Here is a 21,511-nt window from a genome sequence, read left to right on the forward strand (position 1 = left end):
TTATATTACTGTATACAGCGCTGGGGGTTATATTACTGTATACAGCGCTGGGGGGTCATATTACTGTATACAGCGCTGGGGGGTCATATTACTGTATACAGCGCTGGGGGCTATTACTGAACGCAGTGGGGAAGATAACTTTTTGAACATAATCGCAGATATTAGTAGTTTACTAATAAAGTAAAAAATGATGTATATATTGTGTGTATAAAATGGATTTAATAAATATTCTGCGTTAGAAGATGGTGACGTTTATTGTGTCCCAACCGTGCAACCTGTATAACAAGAACACCACCACTTTAAGCCCAATCTTGAATCATAAACAGTATTTTTGCATATTTTTCAAACATTTTATTATTTTATATATTATTTTTCATATTATTACTATTATTTTAGTAAGAAGAAAAATAACGGGATCGGACATTTTACTCTCGTATTCCTGTAATATTTTACGTGTGGTTCCCAAGCTGTGATTATAATATATATTTATATTTGCAATCTATTGCAGGGATAAAATAATCATTCTGCAAGCATTATGTTTACTTATATTTCAAAAAATAAGCTTTCGAGGTATTTAGTAGCGAAATCCCGTTCCAGACCACGCTGCGCATGTGTGGACAAGAATGGCGCATTGTGGTTTCTCTCGTACACAGGAGGGCCCTATTCACTAAGTACAGAAGTACGGTATCTAAAAGCCTTTCCAGGGCACATCTTTGGTATTTAAAGACTGAGAGTGTTCCTCCTAAGGCGAGTCGATTAAAATGTCTAAAAGGTTAAGGTTATGACAAAAGATTCTATGAGGGGCGGTTGGCGCCTGACGCAATCCGCAGCTATTTAACGCCAATCGGGCAGGAGACCCCGGTGCCGCCCAGCCCACAGTAACCGTTGGGCTTCTTGCTGAGATATTGCTGATGGTAATCTTCTGCGTAGTAGAAGTTGGTCTCGGCGCGGATCTCGGTGGTGATCTCCCCGTGGCCGTTCTGCGTCAGCTCCTGCAAAGCAGACAACAAAATGCGTATTCATTAAAAAAAATAATAAAACATTTTCTCCGGGTGAAGCAGGATCGAGGATATCCCTGCTTAAACACAGGTGAGGCTCTACAAACGGCTGGGCTATGCAGGAATATCCGCACGTTGTGACCTTCGTGAAGCCTGCGATTGCCCAGGCTTAAAACATTAACCCTTTACTAGCTCATTGCGTAGTGACTCCTCAAATGGCTGTAATTCCGGTCCCCATGAAAACCATGACTTGTCTTTAGTTAAAGATACACTGAATTGACGTGTAATGTTATAATGCTACTGCAAATATACCTAGGAGCTTACAATCTAATTTGCATCGGAAGGGGGGGTAACTCCATTGGAGTGGAGCATTGAGAGTACAGAAGATGAGTGAGTGGATGGGCTTTAAATTAAAATGGTTAGACATTAATTAACTCCAAATGATCAGCGAACGCTGGCGGCAGGGGATGCAGATGCGTTGGAGCCGGCCGCGGGCCGAGTGCCAGCACAGAGCCCACCGCTAAAGCACATGTATGTGAGACGTGATGCGCGGTAATAGAACGCCATCCACACGCGTGGCAAACAATTATAATCTCGCCCCCCCCCAGCAAGCGACAGAAGAGGACCGGAGGGCGTCTCTCCCGCATGACTTAGTATATCTATATACATAGAGATAATGGCCTGGCCACCTCTGCCTATCCGCCCTGCTCTGTATTTCACACTCTTTTTAGCTATATTCCTAATATACGCCAGATCGGGTACCGGGAGCTCGGAGCTCTTTTTTCCCATCCGTGTTAGGGAGTGCGGTTAGAGAGGGGCATGGTATGGCCCAAAACGGGCGGGCTACCCTGCTCGCCATCTCTGCGAAACCCCCGCACTAACCGCGGCCTCAGGTGACCCACTCTGCACACGAAGTCCCGATAACACACAGACAGTTGGGTTTTATGGCAACGGGAGCTTTTTATCTGTGATTCCTGCACGCGGCGGCGGCTTTTGTTGCCGATACTTTGTATCGAGGACGGGAGATCTGTCCATCTCGTCTCAGGGCTTCGTTTGAAGGGGATACTGTACTCTATTATAAGCGCCAACTGTCCCTGTCAATCAGGACTGACTCCAGTCTCTCTCCAAATCCCCATACTCCGGAAAAACACGCTTGCTTAAAACATACATTTTCCCGGACCCCATCTGATGCATCCCGCCGACAGATTGGGAACAGCGGTAACTTGGCTTCGTTTACAGAAGCCAGATGTCCTACTTATTGGACTGCGTGAGCCGGGTAACGTCTTACAACAAACAGCGAAACCATGAATTAAAAAGTAAAAAGGGATGAGAATAATGTTAACTTTATCAATATATTAAATTTCTACATGTTTTGCATTCAACTGTTTGAAAGCAAGAAAAAAAAATCCAAATTATTAATTAGGATGCGATCAGCCATAACATTATATATATATATACACACTGATCATCCACACCATTATATATATATATACACACTGATCAGCCATACCATTATATATATATATACACACACTGATCATCCATACCATTAGATATATATATATATATATAAACCGATCAGCCATAACATTATATATATATATATATATATATAAACCGATCAGCCATAACACATATATATATATATATATATAATATATATATATACCGAAGGGCATAACAGTTATACAGTGAAGTCATCGTCACGTTCAAGAAACCGGTTTGAGATGATGTGAGTTTTGTGACGCGGTGCATTATCCTGCTGGAAGTAGAAGATGGGGACACTGGGATCATAAAGGCATGGACACGGTCAGCAACAATACTCGGGTAGGCTGTCGCGTTTAAACGATGCTCAATTGGTAGTAAGGGGCCCGAAGTGTGCCAAGAAAAAGTCCCCCCCACACCATTACACCCCCCACCAGCAGCCTGAACCGCTGATACAAGGCAGGATGGATGCCCGTTCTTCTCTGACCGCTGACACCAACAAGACATTTCCGTCACACCGCCGCCGCTCGCTGGATATTTTCTCTTTTTCGGACCGTTCCCTGTAAACCCTAGAGATGGTTTGGGTGAAAATCCCAGCAAATCAGCGGTTTCTGAAATACTCAGACCAGCCCGACCGGCACCAACAACCACCATGACGCGTTCAGAGTCACTGAAATCCCCTTTCTCCCCCATTCTGATGCTCGGTCGTCTGGACCGCGTCTACATCCATCAATGCATTGAGTTGCTGCCGTGTGATTGGCTGATAAAGTGGCCGGTGAGCGCATATATAATGAGTTTACAATCTTTAGAAGTTTATTTTTATATAAATTGGGAATGGTTTTATCGCCATAGCAACCAACAAAATGGTCTAATCTCCAGGAATATATGGTGGTTGCTATAGCGATAAGACCTCTTTTCATGTCATGGATAAGATGATTACTTCAACCTGCTAGAGAACTGCCCCGGCTTTTAGCATCATTGTGTTCACGCAGACATCGCGGGGGCAAATTTACTGGAAATGGAAGCAATTGTGGGGCAGTTAATATAAAGGGGCGGGGCGGTCACCATGGCTTTTGGAATAAATTGATTTATTAATCAATTAATAATTAACTTTTTCCTTGCCAATCTGTTCAGGAGGTATGAACCACAAGATGCATTCTTAAGATACCTGAGCTGGAAGAAGAGACTTCTGTGTCGTCGTCGTCCCCGGCCACCTCTACTGAGAGCAGGATGCTGACTTCGGTATCTCTCGCTCATGCTGTTACTTGACTCCATGTTTTTATAAACACAGCGCGAACGCAAAGTGACGGCGGCTCTGCCAAATATCCTAATTTTGCCGCCATCTGCCATCAAGGGAGAGAGCGGCTGCCAGGAAGCGGCTGCCAGACGCGGAGACTCTCGAGTTGGCCGGGATCAGGTAACACATGGACCCAGGTCCCCCAAACGACAAATCTCCCACCGCAGCATCTTTCCGAGTTAATATCTTCTATCCCATAGTCTAAAACTAGAGGGTCAGAGGCTTGGATGGAATGTAAGGAAGTTTTACTTTCATGAGAGGGTGGAACAGCCTTCCAGCAGAAGTGGTAGAGTTATGGAATTTAAACATGCGTGGGATAGACATACGGCTCCTGAATCTAAGACGAGACCAACGACTGATTAAGGTTTGAGTCTTTACAGCAGGAGAAACGGGCGACTAGACGGGGGCCAATTTTTTGTTTTAATCTTGTGCTCTTTTCCATGTTTGCCCCCTGAAATCTGTAGTTTTTGGCCCGAAATTCATGCCCCCCCCATTTATAAATGTCATGGAAATGCTTTTTAAACCCTAAAAACGTTTAAAAGGTGTCTCCCCCCCCATCTCACCTCCGACATTTAAGGCAGAATCCCCAAACACATTTAAAGAGGCAGTTTAATGACGCTGAACCCCCCCGGGGAGATGACGGGAAGCAAGAATATGACACGCGGGACGATACGTTCAGCCGTAACATCTCCTGCCAGGAAGGTAACCGGGGGGCAGTAAATGGGGCAGATACCGTAAAACTGGCGCATTTTTATTATTCACAAATTGTTGCCTCTCATATTCTTTATAGGAGTCGGGCTTAACGTCTAAAAAATGACGGGGAATATGAATCGTATCGGAACGCGTAGCCGTGGGAAATATCTACTAAACGCATCACCGTACGTTACCTCCGTGAATATACAATAACGCTAGAGAAGAAAAAAAGGTTTACGGACCGGCTAACGCACCTAGCATGAAGAACATACATCCGAGTCTTCCCTATCTACTGGTCAGAGAAGCTTACAATCTACTCCTCCTGCATTGGAATGTCTTAATACTCTTATCTTATGGTATAGAATTACATTTTAATGCTCATTTTTACCATTTATTATAGCAGGGCAGAGGAATCTGCTGGCGCGTTATAAATACGATATAAGTGTTTGGTACGGATGCGTTATTATTCTGGCAGGTGGGGACGCCGCCGTCGGCTCACAGATGGCTGTACAGATGTAGGGGGGGTGCCGGGGACGTGCGGCTGTCACGCCGTGACACACGGGGGCCACCAATATGCCCGATGCGTCTGTACGGTGTGGGAAGTATATCAAGAAGCACCGAGCGGACGGAGGCAGCGGGTCCCCAAGCTGCTTAATGATGAACGTATAATAAGCTTTAAAGCGATCGCTAGCGTGAATGATCTGATATTCCTTATCATACAAGAATAACGCCCCCCTATACCGAGAATATTACATAATCACCTACCTCGCAATGCTTCAAATGGCTAAAGAGGGGTGGTGTTTTTAAATAGTGGGTGTGGTTGGGGTGTGGTGAGGGCAGGGCCCCACACGAAAAATGTACAAGAATATTCACCCGAACCGAACACAGGAACGGCCGGATACTCGTGGAATACAAAGATTTTTTCCCCCATGAAGAGTTGGCCGCACTCAAGTCTAGTAATAACCCCCCCAGTGCTGTATACAGTAATATAACCCCCCAGCGCTGTATACAGTAATATAACCCCCAGCGCTGTATACAGTAATATAACCCCCAGCGCTGTATACAGTAATATAACCCCCCAGCACTGTATACAGTAATATAACCCCCCAGCGCTGTATACAGTAATATAACCCCCAGCACTGTATACAGTAATATAACCCCCAGCGCTGTATACAGTAATATAACCCCCAGCGCTGTATACAGTAATATAACCCCCCAGCGCTGTATACAGTAATATAACCCCCCAGCGCTGTATACAGTAATATAACCCCCCAGCGCTGTATACAGTAATATAACCCCCCAGCACTGTATACAGTAATAACCCCCCCAGTGCTGTATACAGTAATATAACCCCCCAGCGCTGTATACAGTAATATAACCCCCAGCGCTGTATACAGTAATATAACCCCCCAGCACTGTATACAGTAATATAACCCCCCAGCGCTGTATACAGTAATATAACCCCCCAGCACTGTATACAGTAATATAACCCCCAGCGCTGTATACAGTAATATAACCCCCAGCGCTGTATACAGTAATATAACCCCCCAGCGCTGTATACAGTAATATAACCCCCCAGCGCTGTATACAGTAATATAACCCCCCAGCGCTGTATACAGTAATATAACCCCCCCAGCGCTGTATACAGTAATATACCCCCAGCGCTGTATACAGTAATATAACCCCCAGCACTGTATACAGTAATATCACCCCCCAGCGCTGTATACAGTAATATAACCCCCAGCGCTGTATACAGTAATATAACCCCCCCAGCACTGTATACAGTAATATAACCCCCCAGCGCTGTATACAGTAATATAACCCCCCAGCGCTGTATACAGTAATATAACCCCCAGCGCTGTATACAGTAATATAACCCCCCCAGCACTGTATACAGTAATATAACCCCCCAGCGCTGTATACAGTAATATATCCCCCCAGCGCTGTATACAGTAATATAACCCCCAGCGCTGTATACAGTAATATAACCCCAGCACTGTATACAGTAATATAACCCCCAGCGCTGTATACAGTAATATAACCCCCAGCGCTGTATACAGTAATATAACCCCCAGCGCTGTATACAGTAATATAAACCCCCCCAGCGCTGTATACAGTAATATAACCCCCAGCGCTGTATACAGTAATGTAGGTCGAAATCAACAAAAAACATTTTTATTTAATTTTGCTCTAGTAGATTGAGGATCAGATAACAGAGCGAGATACAAACGGCTGATACGCAGCTGCCTGAAAACATTATATTATGGGGCAAAAACTACAACTAATTTATAAAAGAAAAAGAGCAAATATTCCGGAAAACATACTTTTACTCTGATAGCAGAAATAAAAAGGGCAGCTTCTCACTGAATTGCCAGCTAAGCTTCCGTTTTGGGCAAAAAGTGATCATTTCTGAAATTCCAATTATAAATCTTTATTGTTACTATATACTCTATACTATATAATATATTTATAGCATTGGTCTATAGTTGGCATAGCGCGGACTCGTTTAGTTTGAAGGTCCTGCAGATCTGATATATGATGTAATCGGCATCATTAATGAATTAAACGCGTACCCTGACGTTCTATCAGTGGTGTTGATCTCGAGAGGCAGAAGCGCTCCAGATTGTGCTATCCGTCCCCCGGATTATCTCCCGCTACGGCAGCGTAATATACAGTAAAACCGCCTCCAGGACCCCGCCGACCCCATTCCGCATTCAACGCGAGAAGCTCAGCAGATGACTCCTTCGGAAGCCAAGCGGCGCGGCTCGTTTGGAACATTTCGCAATCTGTACAGCTTGTAACAAGGTTTTCTGCGAGTACAGCCAACAAAGGGGAGAACACGCCGGAAAAGCACAAAAAAAAAACACACAAAAAATAATATTAAAGGCACCGCTTACGCGCTATTCCCAACCCCCGCTCGTAAAGTCAATACGGACCATTACTGGGGCGCTGGAATACAGCACGGTATGAGGACACGGAAGTCATCAGATGCTGGGGAATGAATCCATTCTAGAACCATCTTTAAAAAATATTCCTTGAGTATTATTATTATGTCAGCTATGAAAGGCAACAAGACACTGATCGCTGGGGGGTCATATAACACCCGACTCGACACCGTATCCTCAACACCCTGCTGCTCCGGAAGACGAGGCCCAGCCCTGGAAAAAACATTCATTTATTTGTAAAGTGCGACGTTAATAAAAAAATAAAAAAAATAATCAGGTTCTAGATCTGAGGTCTTCATTTTTATTAACCCCTAAACTGGCTTACGATCGTGTGTGTAAAAACATTTAAAACAAAAAAAACAACCCCAAAAGCTAACAAAATCTGTTCAGGTACATAAAACAGAAAATATGATTTGCATTTGACAGAAATCTTGTTAAATATCCGTAAATATATCTGTAAAGAGCGAGGTTCCTGTAGAAACCTGGAATTGGGAAGCGCGGGAAGCAATTCCAACAGAAACATCGGCGGAAAAACCCGGAGTATTTTTCACAGGTTTACAGATAATGGAAAATCCGACAACGAAATGCGGAGAACGAAGGCTTTTCTCTGTCATACTTTATTCATAAATTCATGAAAGCGCGGGGGGGGGTTTCTCGCTGCTCCAGCCGCTAGTGGGGTACACTGGTGGCAAATTGATCACCACAGAGTGGGAACAGCGGCAGACCCTAGGCTTTTTTGGGGACCTTAAGCAAAATAACACAAGTAATAAAAATAATAATTAAGCGTAAGCTAAGGAGTCCGATATTTATGATCACATAATCATTTTAAAGCTAAACAGCAGCCATTGAAACACAGAACCTGCCGGCAGGTCGGCCCCATCCGGCCCCCGTCTAGTCTCCCCAATTCTCCTGCTGTAAAGACTCAAACCATAATCAGTCGTTGGTCTCGTCTTGGATTCAGGAGCCGTATGCCTATCCCATGCACGTTTAATCCCCTCACTGTATTACCCTCTACCACCTCTGCTGGCAGGTAGCTCCACTTATCCACCACTCGCTTCAGACTTTGTGAGAAAGGACTCCTGGTCCCTTGTTACCATATGGTAAAAGTAATGAATACGTTACTTCTGGATGTAGAAGCTTTAGCATAGCATAGCGCTGGAGGGGACCGCGTTTGCCGAGAAGCCCCACTGCTTGGATTAATGGTAAAAGTCTTTTGTGTTTCCCTCGGCTCGTGATAAGTTAATGGGGACTCCGGTGGTCCGACAGTGGAAAAACATTTTGTTCAATGAGCCACAGAATATTTTTCATTTAGATCCGGGGGGGGGGGGGGCGTTGAGCATACTATTTAAAAAATATTGTATTTTAATGGAAATGATTTTTTATTTTAAGACAGAATAGATTCATCTGCAAAGTGTTGGAGAAAGGGGCAAATGCATATATGGGGGTTCGGAGGGATCTCCCCCATGCCACACAGCGAGCGTATGCATTAAGATGCACAATGCAAATTAGATGAAAAGTGGTAAAATTGGTGCCATCGCCATAGCAACCCACAGCATGTTAAAATCCTAGAATTCCATACTCAAACATTAAAATGTAGGTAAAAAAAAAAAAAAAAGAAAAATAATCTTAAAACAAATTCTTAATCCTTTAAATATTGAGCTTATATTATTAATTATATTAAACATTATTATTAAATTATTAAACATTAATATCATATTATTTATTTTACATAGCAGGGGTTCTCCGGTGTAATATTCTAATTCTATCATTAAAGACCTCACAACTTTGATGACCTCATAACGACGCTTATTTTTCTTTTGATTTTGCCAATTTTGTGTCGTTTGTACGATCCGCGCCGTCGCATTATTCAACGTAACTCTGCGTCTGCCGCCAAGGCGCATTCGGCTTATTTGTTTTATTTTGGCTCAAAAAGAATAATAATAAAGCAGATGCCCATTGATGACGATATTCCGAAGGCGCTGCCTGAAGACGAAGCGATGTAAATTGCGATCCGGACGGCAGATGGCCGGCAGCTTCCGCTCTCTGGCACGCCGGCCGGTACGGTGCGTTACAAAGCGGAGGCAGCAGGTATTACAACTCAACGCGAAGCGGTCGCAGATGCTCGGAGCGGAGCGGGGGAAGGGCGCAAGCTGGCCAGGAAACGAAGAACAGCAGTCAGAACTCCGACGGCACAAAATACGATGTTTGATAGAAGTTTCCTTCTCTTGCTTCGTACTTTTTTTTGTGAACGTTGGACGAGGTTCCGTAGAATGAAGTTGAAATAAAAATAAAGATGATATTTATTCTGGATTAATTTAGAAAAATAGGTTTTGGGGGGGGGTTGCCCCCACCCTGAATCCCTGTATTTTTTTCCCCTTTCAATTCAAGGAAAACATGATTTTAAAAAAGGGTGCAGCCTACTGTGTGGCCCTCAGGAGCCGACTCCCAAGCAAGGTGCAGAAAAAGGGCTCATCAGGTGCAAGCGCTGAAGCCGTGGAATAACTGAAAGAGAGATTGTGTGGTTTCGGCTTGTTTGTGGCCCCCGGCCCCGACCTGCGCACAGGTGAGTCGGTTCTATGGCCCCGGTGGCTGGCTCAAACATTGATATAACAAAATAAAATCAAATAAAAATCTAAAAAAATAATAAAAAATATCTCCACCAATCGACAGCCCTTCCCACCACAAGCTTGTAATTGCCCCGAGCCTACAGTCTGTTCTGTATTGTTGCGTTCTAACGCCGGGCCTTCCCGGGGAAATGGCATGGAACGGGCCAGGGTGGTCTTCTATGACCCTTAGACCCCCAGAAATATGGCCAAGAAGCAGCATAAATAAAGTTTTTTTCTACAGCTCTGGAGCTGCAGCTTCTACCTAAGGTGAGCGATTCTTCACTCTATGTTCCTTGGGCATTAAACTGACCCTTGAGATGACCCGTCCGCGGTGTTCTTCACCCCCCCCCCGGGTCTGCGTAGCTGTGAAGGTACCCACCGAGTCCATTTAAGAATAAAATGAGATAAACGGAGAGTTTTGTGTCTTTATTACATCCCACAGGGCAGGGTTTTGTGCGGCGTCTCTTGGTTCGTGTACCTGATGTGTATGTGCGTGCATCAAGAGCGTCCTCACAGAGCGGAACAACGTTACCACGGAAACGGGGCTGAAACCAGAATACCTGAAAGCCGTCTCAGATCAGACAGAGCCGGCGCGTTCTCCTCCGTTGCATGACATCACGCTGTTAAATAAAATACACGTTTCCTTAAAACAATGCCGCGGTTCTGATAAAGTGACATCGCTCATCTTACCTCGTGACTCGTGTTTCTTTATTTTTTTTTGCTTTGTGGCTTTTTTTAAAACAAAAACCCCATAATATTGGGCTACAATTTCCCCCATTATTGTGCCAGACCTCGAGGTAACTGCTTATGGACATCGCGTGGCAAACCTTTCTTTTTCCCCCCAAACTCGTGTTTTGTAAGCAATAAATCATGCTCTAATATATGGTAACTTATTATGCAGATTATTATTCATTGTTTTATATAGCGCCATCATATTCCACAGCACTGTACAACTTGATCGGCCCCATCCGGCCCCCCGTCTAGTCGCCCGTTTCTCCTGCTGTAAAGACCCAAACCTTAATCAGTCGTTGGTCTCGTCTTAGATTCAGGAGCCGTATGTCTATCCCATGCATGTTTAATACCCTCACTGTATTACCCTCTACCACTTCTGCCGGGAGGCTGTTCCACTCATCTACCACTCTCGCAGTAAGGTAAAACTTCTATTAAATCTAAAAGCAGGATAACATTCATGTGCTTACCACAAAAACAGCTCACTCTGTTAATATGGAGAGAAAAAATAAATGACCATTAGGTTCTTTCCAAGGTAAAATCTATATCTGTGATGTAACACCTGCCCCCCCCACTCCATCATTGTCCCTTACAGATTGTATTTATGTGAGAGACACTGCAGAACGCCTAAGCCCTTTCATCTTAGATGGCCCATAAGCGCGCTTAGCAGGGTGCCCTACTGGTGCCGGCGGGGGGTGGGGGGGCAATCCGAATCCTGCTGCTAGGGCAGAACACAGCGAGGTTTACCAAATCCTGAAAAACCTGAGCATTAATGCCCCTTCCTATCTCTGATCGCCCCACTAAAGGATTTATTTATTTATTGTTTCATATAGCGCCATCTAATGCCGTAGCGCTGTACAATGGCAATTGTACTAATGGCAAAGAATAATGCATATAAAAAGCACCGTGCACCAGGACGGAGTTAACGATCTGCTGTAAAGTGATGACTATCAGGAACATATATATATAAAAAAAAAATACATAAAAATATACATTGTAGCAGGATGTCCCAAAAAAAACTCCAAATCCAAACGTCAGAATAAAAGTATAACGTGTTTTATTGGATTCACCTGAAGGGACTGACTTCCATCTATTAACCCTTTCATGCTGGGAATAGAGAGCGCTCCAACCTGCCACTCACATAGAAAGCCTCTCTAACGTTGCCAGTGCCACTGTATATATGTGTATATATATATATATATATATATATATAGCTGTGTTTCCCGGGGGCATTATATCACATATACATCACATATACATCACATATACATCAGTCCTGATTTTGCTAACGAACGGTCATGATTATACGAACTACGACGATTATACGAGCAGCCAGGCTGCCGATTACCCGCGTCGGTCAGAAATAGTTAATGAAGGAAGGTGAACTCATTCGTTACATGCCGTTTATCAGCTTGCGGGAGCGTAATTGGGTCGATTCAATTTAGATACCGGGTACAACTATACAATGGGGTGCGACGCGGGACACCGGGGGGGGGGCGCAGGAACCAAGGAGCGAGATGTCAGGGGTCGGCGGCAATTTACTCCAACAGGACGGCCGCTCTTATCTCCTGTATACATAGTGAAGCAATTACACGGAAAAGCCAACAAGCTGTGATGTTACTCGGTAATCGGCGACGGAGTTCCCGGACGCGGAAAAAAAATAATAAAAAGCCAATCAAAACGTAATTTCAGTTAGCGGCTGCCAAAAATGTCAGGGGTGCCGAAAAAATGGACAAGGGGTAAATTCCTTATAAATCCCTTTAGTATCTCAGATAATATTCGCCGTTTCGTGTTATTTAGTTCCATGTCTGGGAGGTTTGTGCTGTTTCACAAAATAGGATTTTTTTAAAGGAAAATAAGAGGAAGTTTGGAGGGAGATTTTATTCGCATATAAAGTAGATGAAGTCATCATTCTCAGTAACAGGATGAGAATTGGTACGACGGAATACTGAACTCATTTGGAGAGGTAAACCCGTTTCCCTGACTTTTCACAAATTCCCCGTCTGGAACTGGAAAAAGTTTGCGGTGCGCATGAGGCTAGCGCGGCGTGGCAACGTGCGGGAGAATTTGGGCAGTCAGCGGAACGGGCAGACGGGGTGGACCGAGCCCTTCCTATCCGCCGCTGTAATCCACGTTTCTGACATACGACGATATTAATTAGTAATAGGATGGAGGGGGGATGCTGCAGAACACAAGTACAGTTTAGCATCCCTTACACGCCGGGCATGATGGTTATTTTGATCCCTGGAGTTTGATGCGCGCTGGAATCGCAGACTGCGCGATCTCGGCACCAGATGGCCTCAAGTTAATGAACACAAACTCATCACTTTTACTCACCAGGGAAATGTGAGCCTCAATCCGATTTGTACTCTAAGCCTAAAAATATTTCACTTTTTTTCTGTGCTGTGTTCATACCTCCCAACATTTCAAAATGTGAAAGAGGGACACTGCCATTACACACACCTGCCCATAAACATACGTACACACATACACAAATAAAAAAAACTTTTGTGACTTACAATAACATTGTTAGGTATTGTGGTGCTGTGAACTACCTGGGTATCGTAATTCTGCAGGTCAGCGGTCTGTTTTACCCTGCGTGGCACATCCCCGTTCTCTACATTAGGGCATCAAGCAACGAGGAAGAACAGACTGCCGGGCAAAACGGAGAGGACTTCTGATTTGGCCAACTGGTCCACAGCAGCGGAGCCCGTAGGGTGAGGACTCCAAATTGGCTGAACGGATGCTACTAATTATAACCACCGAGATGGGCTCAGATGATGTTTAACCCCCATAAAGCCGCCCACCTAAATTAAGCACCCATGGGTGGCTTATTGGGTGGGCAGCTTTACGCAAGACGCAAGAAGGGTCCTCTTTCCATAGGAACGCGTGGCGCGTCTTCTATTACAATCCCTCGTAACATTTTCTTTTTTAATGCCTTTGAATTCTCTTTATCATGCACTTTTTAATTATAGTATGTTACGTGTAAGACATATGGAGTTGTACCGTGTTGATACTTCTTAGGCTCCTTCATCACGCGGGTATAACATACCAGAAGAAGACTAAAGTTTACCAAAAATGCTCAATAAATGCGTTATATTTTTGCTGGAATAAATAAAGCTTTAACAAAAACGAAACGGAACCCTGGGAGATTCCAAAAGACAAAAAAAGAAGCCGTAAGAGTAAGTTGGAGCCATAAGCTGTAAATCACGGGAATGAAAGGAGAGAGGTGCGACTTAACCGGCAGAATAAGTGATAAAAGGAGATATTTATACAAAAGAAGCGTTGGAGACGCAGTGGGAGAACGAAGAGTCTTCACATCCAAAAATAAACTCCCACGTGTTGTATGAAGACATTGGGAACCCGACGAGGAGTCAGAATGTTACGGGATCCGAGCGCTGCGTGCCGGCAGAGACCGGATCATCTGACACAATGGAGACAGGGGCATACTGAGGAACTCCCCATGGTAGGATTGGCTATGTGAAGGGGTGGGGCTAGCCGTTAGTAGGAGGAAAGTGGGTGGGGTGCAGGGATAAAGTGCTGACTGTGGGTGGGGAGTGGGCGTGGCCAAATGTTGCCAGGAGAAAGAAGACTTGACCCGGAGACTCTTGATCCTGGAGCGTTCCCAGGGGATGGTTGGACTTGGGAACACCAGGATAAGTGGACTACATTTCCCATGATGCCACAGAAAACTCAATCGACATTGTCTTAGACTTGCATACTCACCAACATTTCCTTCCTAGATCCCAAGATGCACTCTGCATAGGCAGCATTTTTATGCCGGGACAGACCAGAATTTGATGGAACCGGACTCAAATAACGGGACTGTCCCTTGAAATTCTGGGCTGTTGGCATGTATGCGATTGATACCGCACTGACCTCAGATTTGGCTCTAGAATCAGCGAACATACCCACGGACCGGCTTTTATTAAAAGTGCTTTAGAGATATTGATGCAAAGCATGTGGATGAAAGTGATAATATAATAACAATCATATAATAATACTAATAGTCTACATGGTTTGGGTGGCTCTATGTTCACAGAGTAGGATGTGGGGTCATATAAGCGTTCCAGACCTCAGAGGTCCCTTCTTAAGATTCTGAGGCTTGTAAGTAGAGGTGCGAGACGCACCAACCCCTAGGGGTGGCATTCAGTCAGCGGCTTCAGGACATGCGCTAGACCAATCGCATCTGCCCTCAACGTAAGAATTATCTCATTGTGTCTGCACTGAAATAGTTAACAGATCTGGCTCTCTATAACACTATAGGTGACAATTATTGACCGTCCCCCCCCCCACAGCTTGAATGTGCAGCGCAGCCCGTTTCAGCATGCGCGGCAGGAACGCTCTATACAGCTATCACCAATTAACACGGCAGAAATGGGCTTCCAGGAACATGCATAATGTATTCATATTAGTATTAACGTATTTACATAGCATTAATGGGAATATCAATAACATCTGCTACCCACTGAGCTCATGCAAAAGACAGTGGAGCAGCCAGGACTGGCACACAAAAACTGGGACGCATGGGATGTATGGCAATGTCTGCCCGATTTGTCAAATCACCCTTTATATATTAACCCCTTTAATTCCCTAAAAAGAATCTATTGTCGTTAACCGCTGGCGGTACTAATAACGGTCCTGGACACGACAGAAGATATTCTGTAAGAAGGCACCTGTATGCAAGCAGGGATTTCAAGCTGTGATAAAGCAGGGAGAACAAGGATTTTATTAAATCAGAGTAGGATTTGAAAGTATTAGGGCCCATCTGACTACTGAGATGAACCCTTAGTTTTGGGGGCTGCCATCTGATAGGAGAAGAGTTGGGGTCCTCCGATATATATATATATATATAAAAGCAACAGTAATAATAATGTGGAGTCCAGCTCAGTAATGTCTGGTTATTTTTAAATCCAGTGGTTTATCCAAGTTATATTTGTAAGAATACTGCCATTTCTTGTGTACACTGTGTGTATATATATTTATATATATATATATAATATATTAAATATATATCCAAACATGCAGGTAGAGTAGGTGCAGTTAATGCTCTGTGGGACCACTAGGTGGCACTGTAGCTATGAGACAAATAAGAAGCGCGCAGCATTTTTTTTGACCCGTGAACAATACTCACATTAATCATTTTTTGTTAGCTCTGTGATATTAACAAAAGGGTTCCTACTAAAAAAAAAAAAAAAAAAGCTGAGATTTTTTTTATTTCTTAGGAGGAAATTACTTTTAACCCCTTTTCATCACACTGACAAGCTTGGGACGTGCAGGATGCAGACGTGTTACTCTAATGCTAACGGCGTCGTGTTCGTTCAGGGGACTGAGCTCCCGGCAGACGAATGGTTAACGGACATACACTCCGTACGGCCTTCCTTTGTTATCCCCTTTGTACTGTCTTTATGGATCAGAATCCTCCTGCCCCACATTAACCCTTTGTTTCCTGTCCCTCTTTACCCCTCTTTTCTGCTGTAAGATTCTCTGTGTAATTCTTCAGTATCTCGGCGCCATGAACACACGTGAACGTAACACGGAAGCCAGAGGTCTTTTGGGGTACAAAATGTATCTGATTGTTTGTTAACGACGGCAACATTTTGCCCCATGTAATTGGAAAATACCCCCCTCCTCCAATAACAGCCTCCGGTAACAGCAGGAGATTAAAAAAAAGGAAAAAAATAAGTGTTATATTTGCCCCAAGCGACAGAAAAATACGCTCACCGATATTTTAAACATTTTTTGCCTTTTTTATGCTTATAATGCCCAGGAAAATGAATTACCCCATCCGCAGCGTTTTAACCCCTTAATGACAAAATGCATTGGTTTCAATGGGTTAATAACGGCAATGGACCAGGTCAAAGAGAAGACTGAGACCTAAGTCGGAAAGGTAGAAAAATGTCCTATTAGTGCTCGAGACCTCATAGGTCTCTTCTTCAAAAGACAGTAAGAAGGGGATAACAAAAGGATCATTCTAGACATTGCACCTTTATAGATCGCTATGCTTCGTACGAACGCACTGCTGGAAATACAGGGAAAATTTTTGCTGGGAATTTTTTAAGCTACTGGAAAAAGAAAAATCCAAATTTTTCAGGCAAAATAACCTTTATTTGGAAAAAAAGATATATAAAAATATATAAAAAAAAAAGAAATATAATGATATTTTGATCCGGAGGTCGTGATGTCCACCCAAAGAGGGCTACGTGGGATTTGGAATCCATGCTTAGTTCCGCCAAGCAGAGCAGATGATTGCGAACGCGCGCACACGGGGGGCATGAACTTTGACCCCAGCGGGCTTTTAATTTTACTCTCCATCCCCGCTATAAGCCGAGTGTGAGGCTTTTCTTGGGCTGCCATGGAAACTGGATGATCTTACGACACATCTGAGCAGACGTGGCAAGAGACGGAGTGAATTAGTCGTGACTGGGGAAATGGCGGATGGGGGGGGAGAAGAAGAAGCACTCGAGAGGACTGAGAGCGACGCCGAAACAAGGAGAGAACGGAATTGTTATTAAAACCTGAAAGGAAGATCTGAGCGTTTCAAGGAGCTTACGCTTCTCTCAGCTGGTCCCGGATCTCTTCAGGGCGCGGAGAGGGAACAAACGGAGAGATGCGGGTTTTTCATGTTACCTCCCCGAGCGCCATCGCCTTTCAGAAAGACGCAAGCTTTTTGTTCTATTCCTATCAAAAGACGGAACTTTGGAGATTTGGACAACATTCCGGCACTTACGGCAGTCGGGGATCTTTGGTTTGCAAGAAATAAAATAACAATAAATCATTTAAAAAGTAAAATCATAAAAAAGGCAGTTTGAGAGGAAAAAGTTCTTTATTACGTTAGATTTTGTGAGATGCTGTCAGGGATCTGGGTTTTTAGAGGTTAAAAGATCAAAGTGATAAAAATGATATAAAAATATCCCTAAAGAAGATCTTTATAAAAGATACGTTTTTGTGATGTCACTTCATGAGGAATTGGTGTCATCCGTCCCGTATCCTCTGCTATTATAAGCCAGTGCGGAGACACACTTCCTACTTCCTGGTAAGGCCCCACCCCTTAGTGACACACCCCTCAATCAAGATCGCCCTTATACGGTCATTTCGAATACTGGGCGGTTTGAGGTGGGGCTGTCATCGCAGAAATTGATGGATTATTTCTGCTAATTGCTATAAATGGATTACTTGGCACCAAAAAACATATTGCGGGTAGAATTTGCCGGACTGCGATTAAATTGAGCATTAATCACTCTGACGGCTGCCAGCGCTTGATGGAGGAATTTGAATTGGAACAATATATCAAGTTCAGTTTACACGTGAATTATACTTAAATTTCTGAATGTGTTTTATATAACCCCCCCAAAAATAAAATATTTTCACATGCACCTGTATTTTAAAAAAAAAAAAACGTTTGCTGCAATTCACCATATGTGGAAATATCATAAAAATGTTAATATCGGATTTATACAGTCAAATTTAAACTGACAAGAATAATTTTAAGGTAATTCAGATTTTTTTTTTTTTTTTAAACCACTCAGATTCAGGAGCCGTATGTCTATCCCATGCATGTTTAATTCCCTCACTGTATTAGACTCTACCACTTCTGCCGGGAGGCTGTTCCACTTATCTACCACCATCTAAGTAAAGTAACGCGTCCTTACATTCCATCTAATCCTCTGACTCTCTAGTGTTAGATTCCGGTCTCTTGTTGTAACTTTTCCCCTCCATTGAAATAAAAGTCCCTCCTGTGCTTTATTAACCCCTTTATGTATTTAAATGTCTCCCCTCCCCCTCTCTTCTCTCCTCCGAGCCGCACATATCGCACATTCTACAAATCAGTCCCATTTTTTTGTTTTATTTATTTATTGCTTACGCCAAACCCGTAATCTTAACGCGCCATTTCTCTTTACCAAGCAGACGTCTGCCTTGTTAACGCATTCATTTTTGTTTGGCTCTGGAAGAAGGTTTGTATCTTTGGTTTGCAAGAAATAAAATAACAATAAATCATTTAAAAAGTAAAATCATAAAAAAGGCAGTTTGAGAGGAAAAAGTTCTTTATTACGTTAGATTTTGTGAGATGCTGTCAGGGATCTGGGTTTTTAGAGGTTAAAAGATCAAAGTGATAAAAATGATATAAAAATATCCCTAAAGAAGATCTTTATAAAAGATACGTTTTTGTTATGTCACTTCATGAGGAATTGGTGTCATCCGTCCCGTATCCTCTGCTATTATAAGCCAGTGCGGAGACACACTTCCTACTTCCTGGTAAGGCCCCACCCCTTAGTGACACACCCCTCAATCAAGATCGCCCTTATACGGTCATTTCGAATACTGGGCGGTTTGAGGTGGGGCCGTCATCGCAGAAATTGATGGATTATTTCTGCTAATTGCTATAAATGGATAACTTGGCACCAAAAAACATATTGCGGGTAGAATTTGCCGGAAATTGAGCATTAATCACTCTGACGGCTGCCAGCGCTTGATGGAGGAATTTGAATTGGAACAATATATCAAGTTCAGTTTCCACGTGAATTATACTTACATTTCTGAATGTGTTTTATATAAAGGGGGGAACCCCCCCCCCAAATAATATATCTTGACATGCACCTGTTTTAAAGAAAAACTTTTGCGGCAATTCACCATATATGGAAATATCATAAAAATGTAAATATCGCACTTATACAGTCAAATTTAAACTGACAAAAAAAAGTCATTCTGATTTTAAAAAAAAAAGACGCTCAGATTCAGGAGCCGTATGCCTATACAATGCGTGTTTCCCTCACTGTATTACCCTCTACCACTTCTGCCGGGAGGCTGTTCCACTTATCTACAACCCTCTCAGTAAAGTAAAGCTTCCTTACATTCCATCTAATCCTCTGACTCTCTAGGGTTAGATTCCGGTCTCTTGTTGTAACTTTTCAACCCCTTTGGAATAAAAGTCCCTCCTGTGCTTTATTAACCCCTTTATGTATTTAAATGTATCCCCCTCCCCCTCTCTCTTCTCTCCTCCGAGCCGCACATATCGCACATTCTACAAATCAGTCCCATTTTTTTGTTTTATTTATTTATTGCTTACGCCAAACCCGTAATCTTAACGCGCCATTTCTCTTTACCAAGCAGACGTCTGCCTTGTTAACGCATTTATCGGTCCATTTATTCTCTTGCCGTAAGGACACGGAGGGCCAGGTCTACGTTCGACCGAAAAAACAGGCTAAGCGACTCCTGCAGACTCTTCCACACGATCGGGAAAGCCCTAAGCTACGACGATCCATAATTAAAACGCGCCCTATAAATATTTCAGTTTTAAAACTTCCTCTCTGTAAATTTAATGAGCCGGCCAGAGGGGGCTTTTTTTAATTATTATTTATTTAATTTTTTTTGTTAAATTCACCAATCACACAGAGCAGAGAAAAGAGAGAAAGTGACCGAGAATGAGAGTGTAAGAATGAGTGAGCGTGAATGGGGCCCCCGAATTCCGTTCACGAATTAAAAATGCCCCCCGTTTTCATCGAACTGAATGCGCAGGAAAAGTAATTCATTGCCGAAAACAAAGGGGCCAAAAATGAACCAATGGAATGTTTTTGGCCCATTTGCACGTCTAATAGTTGTGATGTAAAGGGCTGTTTCACCCACCATGGGGCATCAGGTGAACTGCAAACACTTTCAAAATAGGCCAGGAATTTACCTACAAATAGAAAATATTCCGTATCTCCAGAGTTTGCATCGGTTTAGGAATCACTCTCTGTTGAGACGTAACGTGGTGGATGCCCGCGGTTGGTGGTAATGCCCCGGCATTCCGATTGGAATCTGGTGGATACGTCTCTTTCATAGCCTTTTATTTCCAAAGCCCATATTCGTGGGTAGGAGGGATGCGACGTGACCACTGGCCATGGATCAGTTCTTATGACTCAAAGTAGGCTCCAACATCACACATGGCACCTTCTACGCTGAGAGGGTGGTAGATACATGGAACGATCTTCCAGCAGAAGGGGTAGACGTTAATACAGTGGGGGAATTAAAAAGGCATAAGGCTACTCTGAGCATAACACATGGCCAAGGGCCGAATAAGGTTTGATGTCCTCAGCAGGTAGAACAATGGGATGGACAGATAGCTCTCTGCCTTCAGATTCTATTTCTTTTTTTTTTTGTATCATAAACCTTCTTCCAGAGCCAAACAAAAATGAACACCGGCGGGTTTCTGCGACGCGGCCCCTTGGAGCACATCATATAATAATATTTAAAGAGATTACAGGAGATAAAGACCGCTCCCTGATGTTACACGGGTACAGGATCTGTCGATGCGGTACACAAAAAAGACTTTAATGTTCAGACAAATAATTCTAACACGGGGGGGGGGCAGCATTTTTACCGGGATTGTGTGAAAAAACAAAGAAAAGCCGCAGCATTAAAGATTTCCGTTCATTAAAACATCCGACATCCAGCCGTCAGCAGAATTCCTTTGTCCCCTTTTGTGCAGCACGGTTCTGCAGTGATTCCTGCGCTCCACTAGGGGGCAGCCAAGTAAACAAATCCGAGACAAAGTCAGCTACGAGAACGCTTCAAGGCTATTGGATTCCTTGCCCCCCCATAATAAGATGTACTGCGTTAGCCGTGATTTACTAATTACTAGCCCTTCAAACACCCAATAAATAATAATGATTAACGATAAAATAAAAAATGAGGCATTTAGGGGAGCCGAGACATATCTAACCAACCGGAAAACCTACAGGAGCGACGTCGCTCCATTCAAGGTCTCTGTTCATCAGA

At 43.5% G+C, this 21,511-nt stretch overlaps 1 protein-coding gene across 2 annotated transcripts in view; it reads right to left on the minus strand.

Annotated features, from left to right (window-relative positions):
* Positions 1-679: 679 nt before the first annotated feature.
* MSRA (methionine sulfoxide reductase A) overlaps positions 680-21,511 on the minus strand; it is an 89,076-nt gene continuing 68,244 nt past the window's right edge. For both annotated transcript variants that reach the window (XM_053458783.1, XM_053458784.1), the window contains exon 7: positions 680-992. In XM_053458783.1, coding sequence (XP_053314758.1) covers positions 831-992 — 162 coding nt within the window. In that variant the 3' untranslated portion in view covers positions 680-830. The remainder of the gene's footprint in view (positions 993-21,511) is intronic.

This window comes from Spea bombifrons, chromosome 3, assembly GCF_027358695.1.
Source record: "Spea bombifrons isolate aSpeBom1 chromosome 3, aSpeBom1.2.pri, whole genome shotgun sequence".
Lineage (NCBI taxonomy): Eukaryota > Metazoa > Chordata > Amphibia > Anura > Pelobatidae > Spea > Spea bombifrons.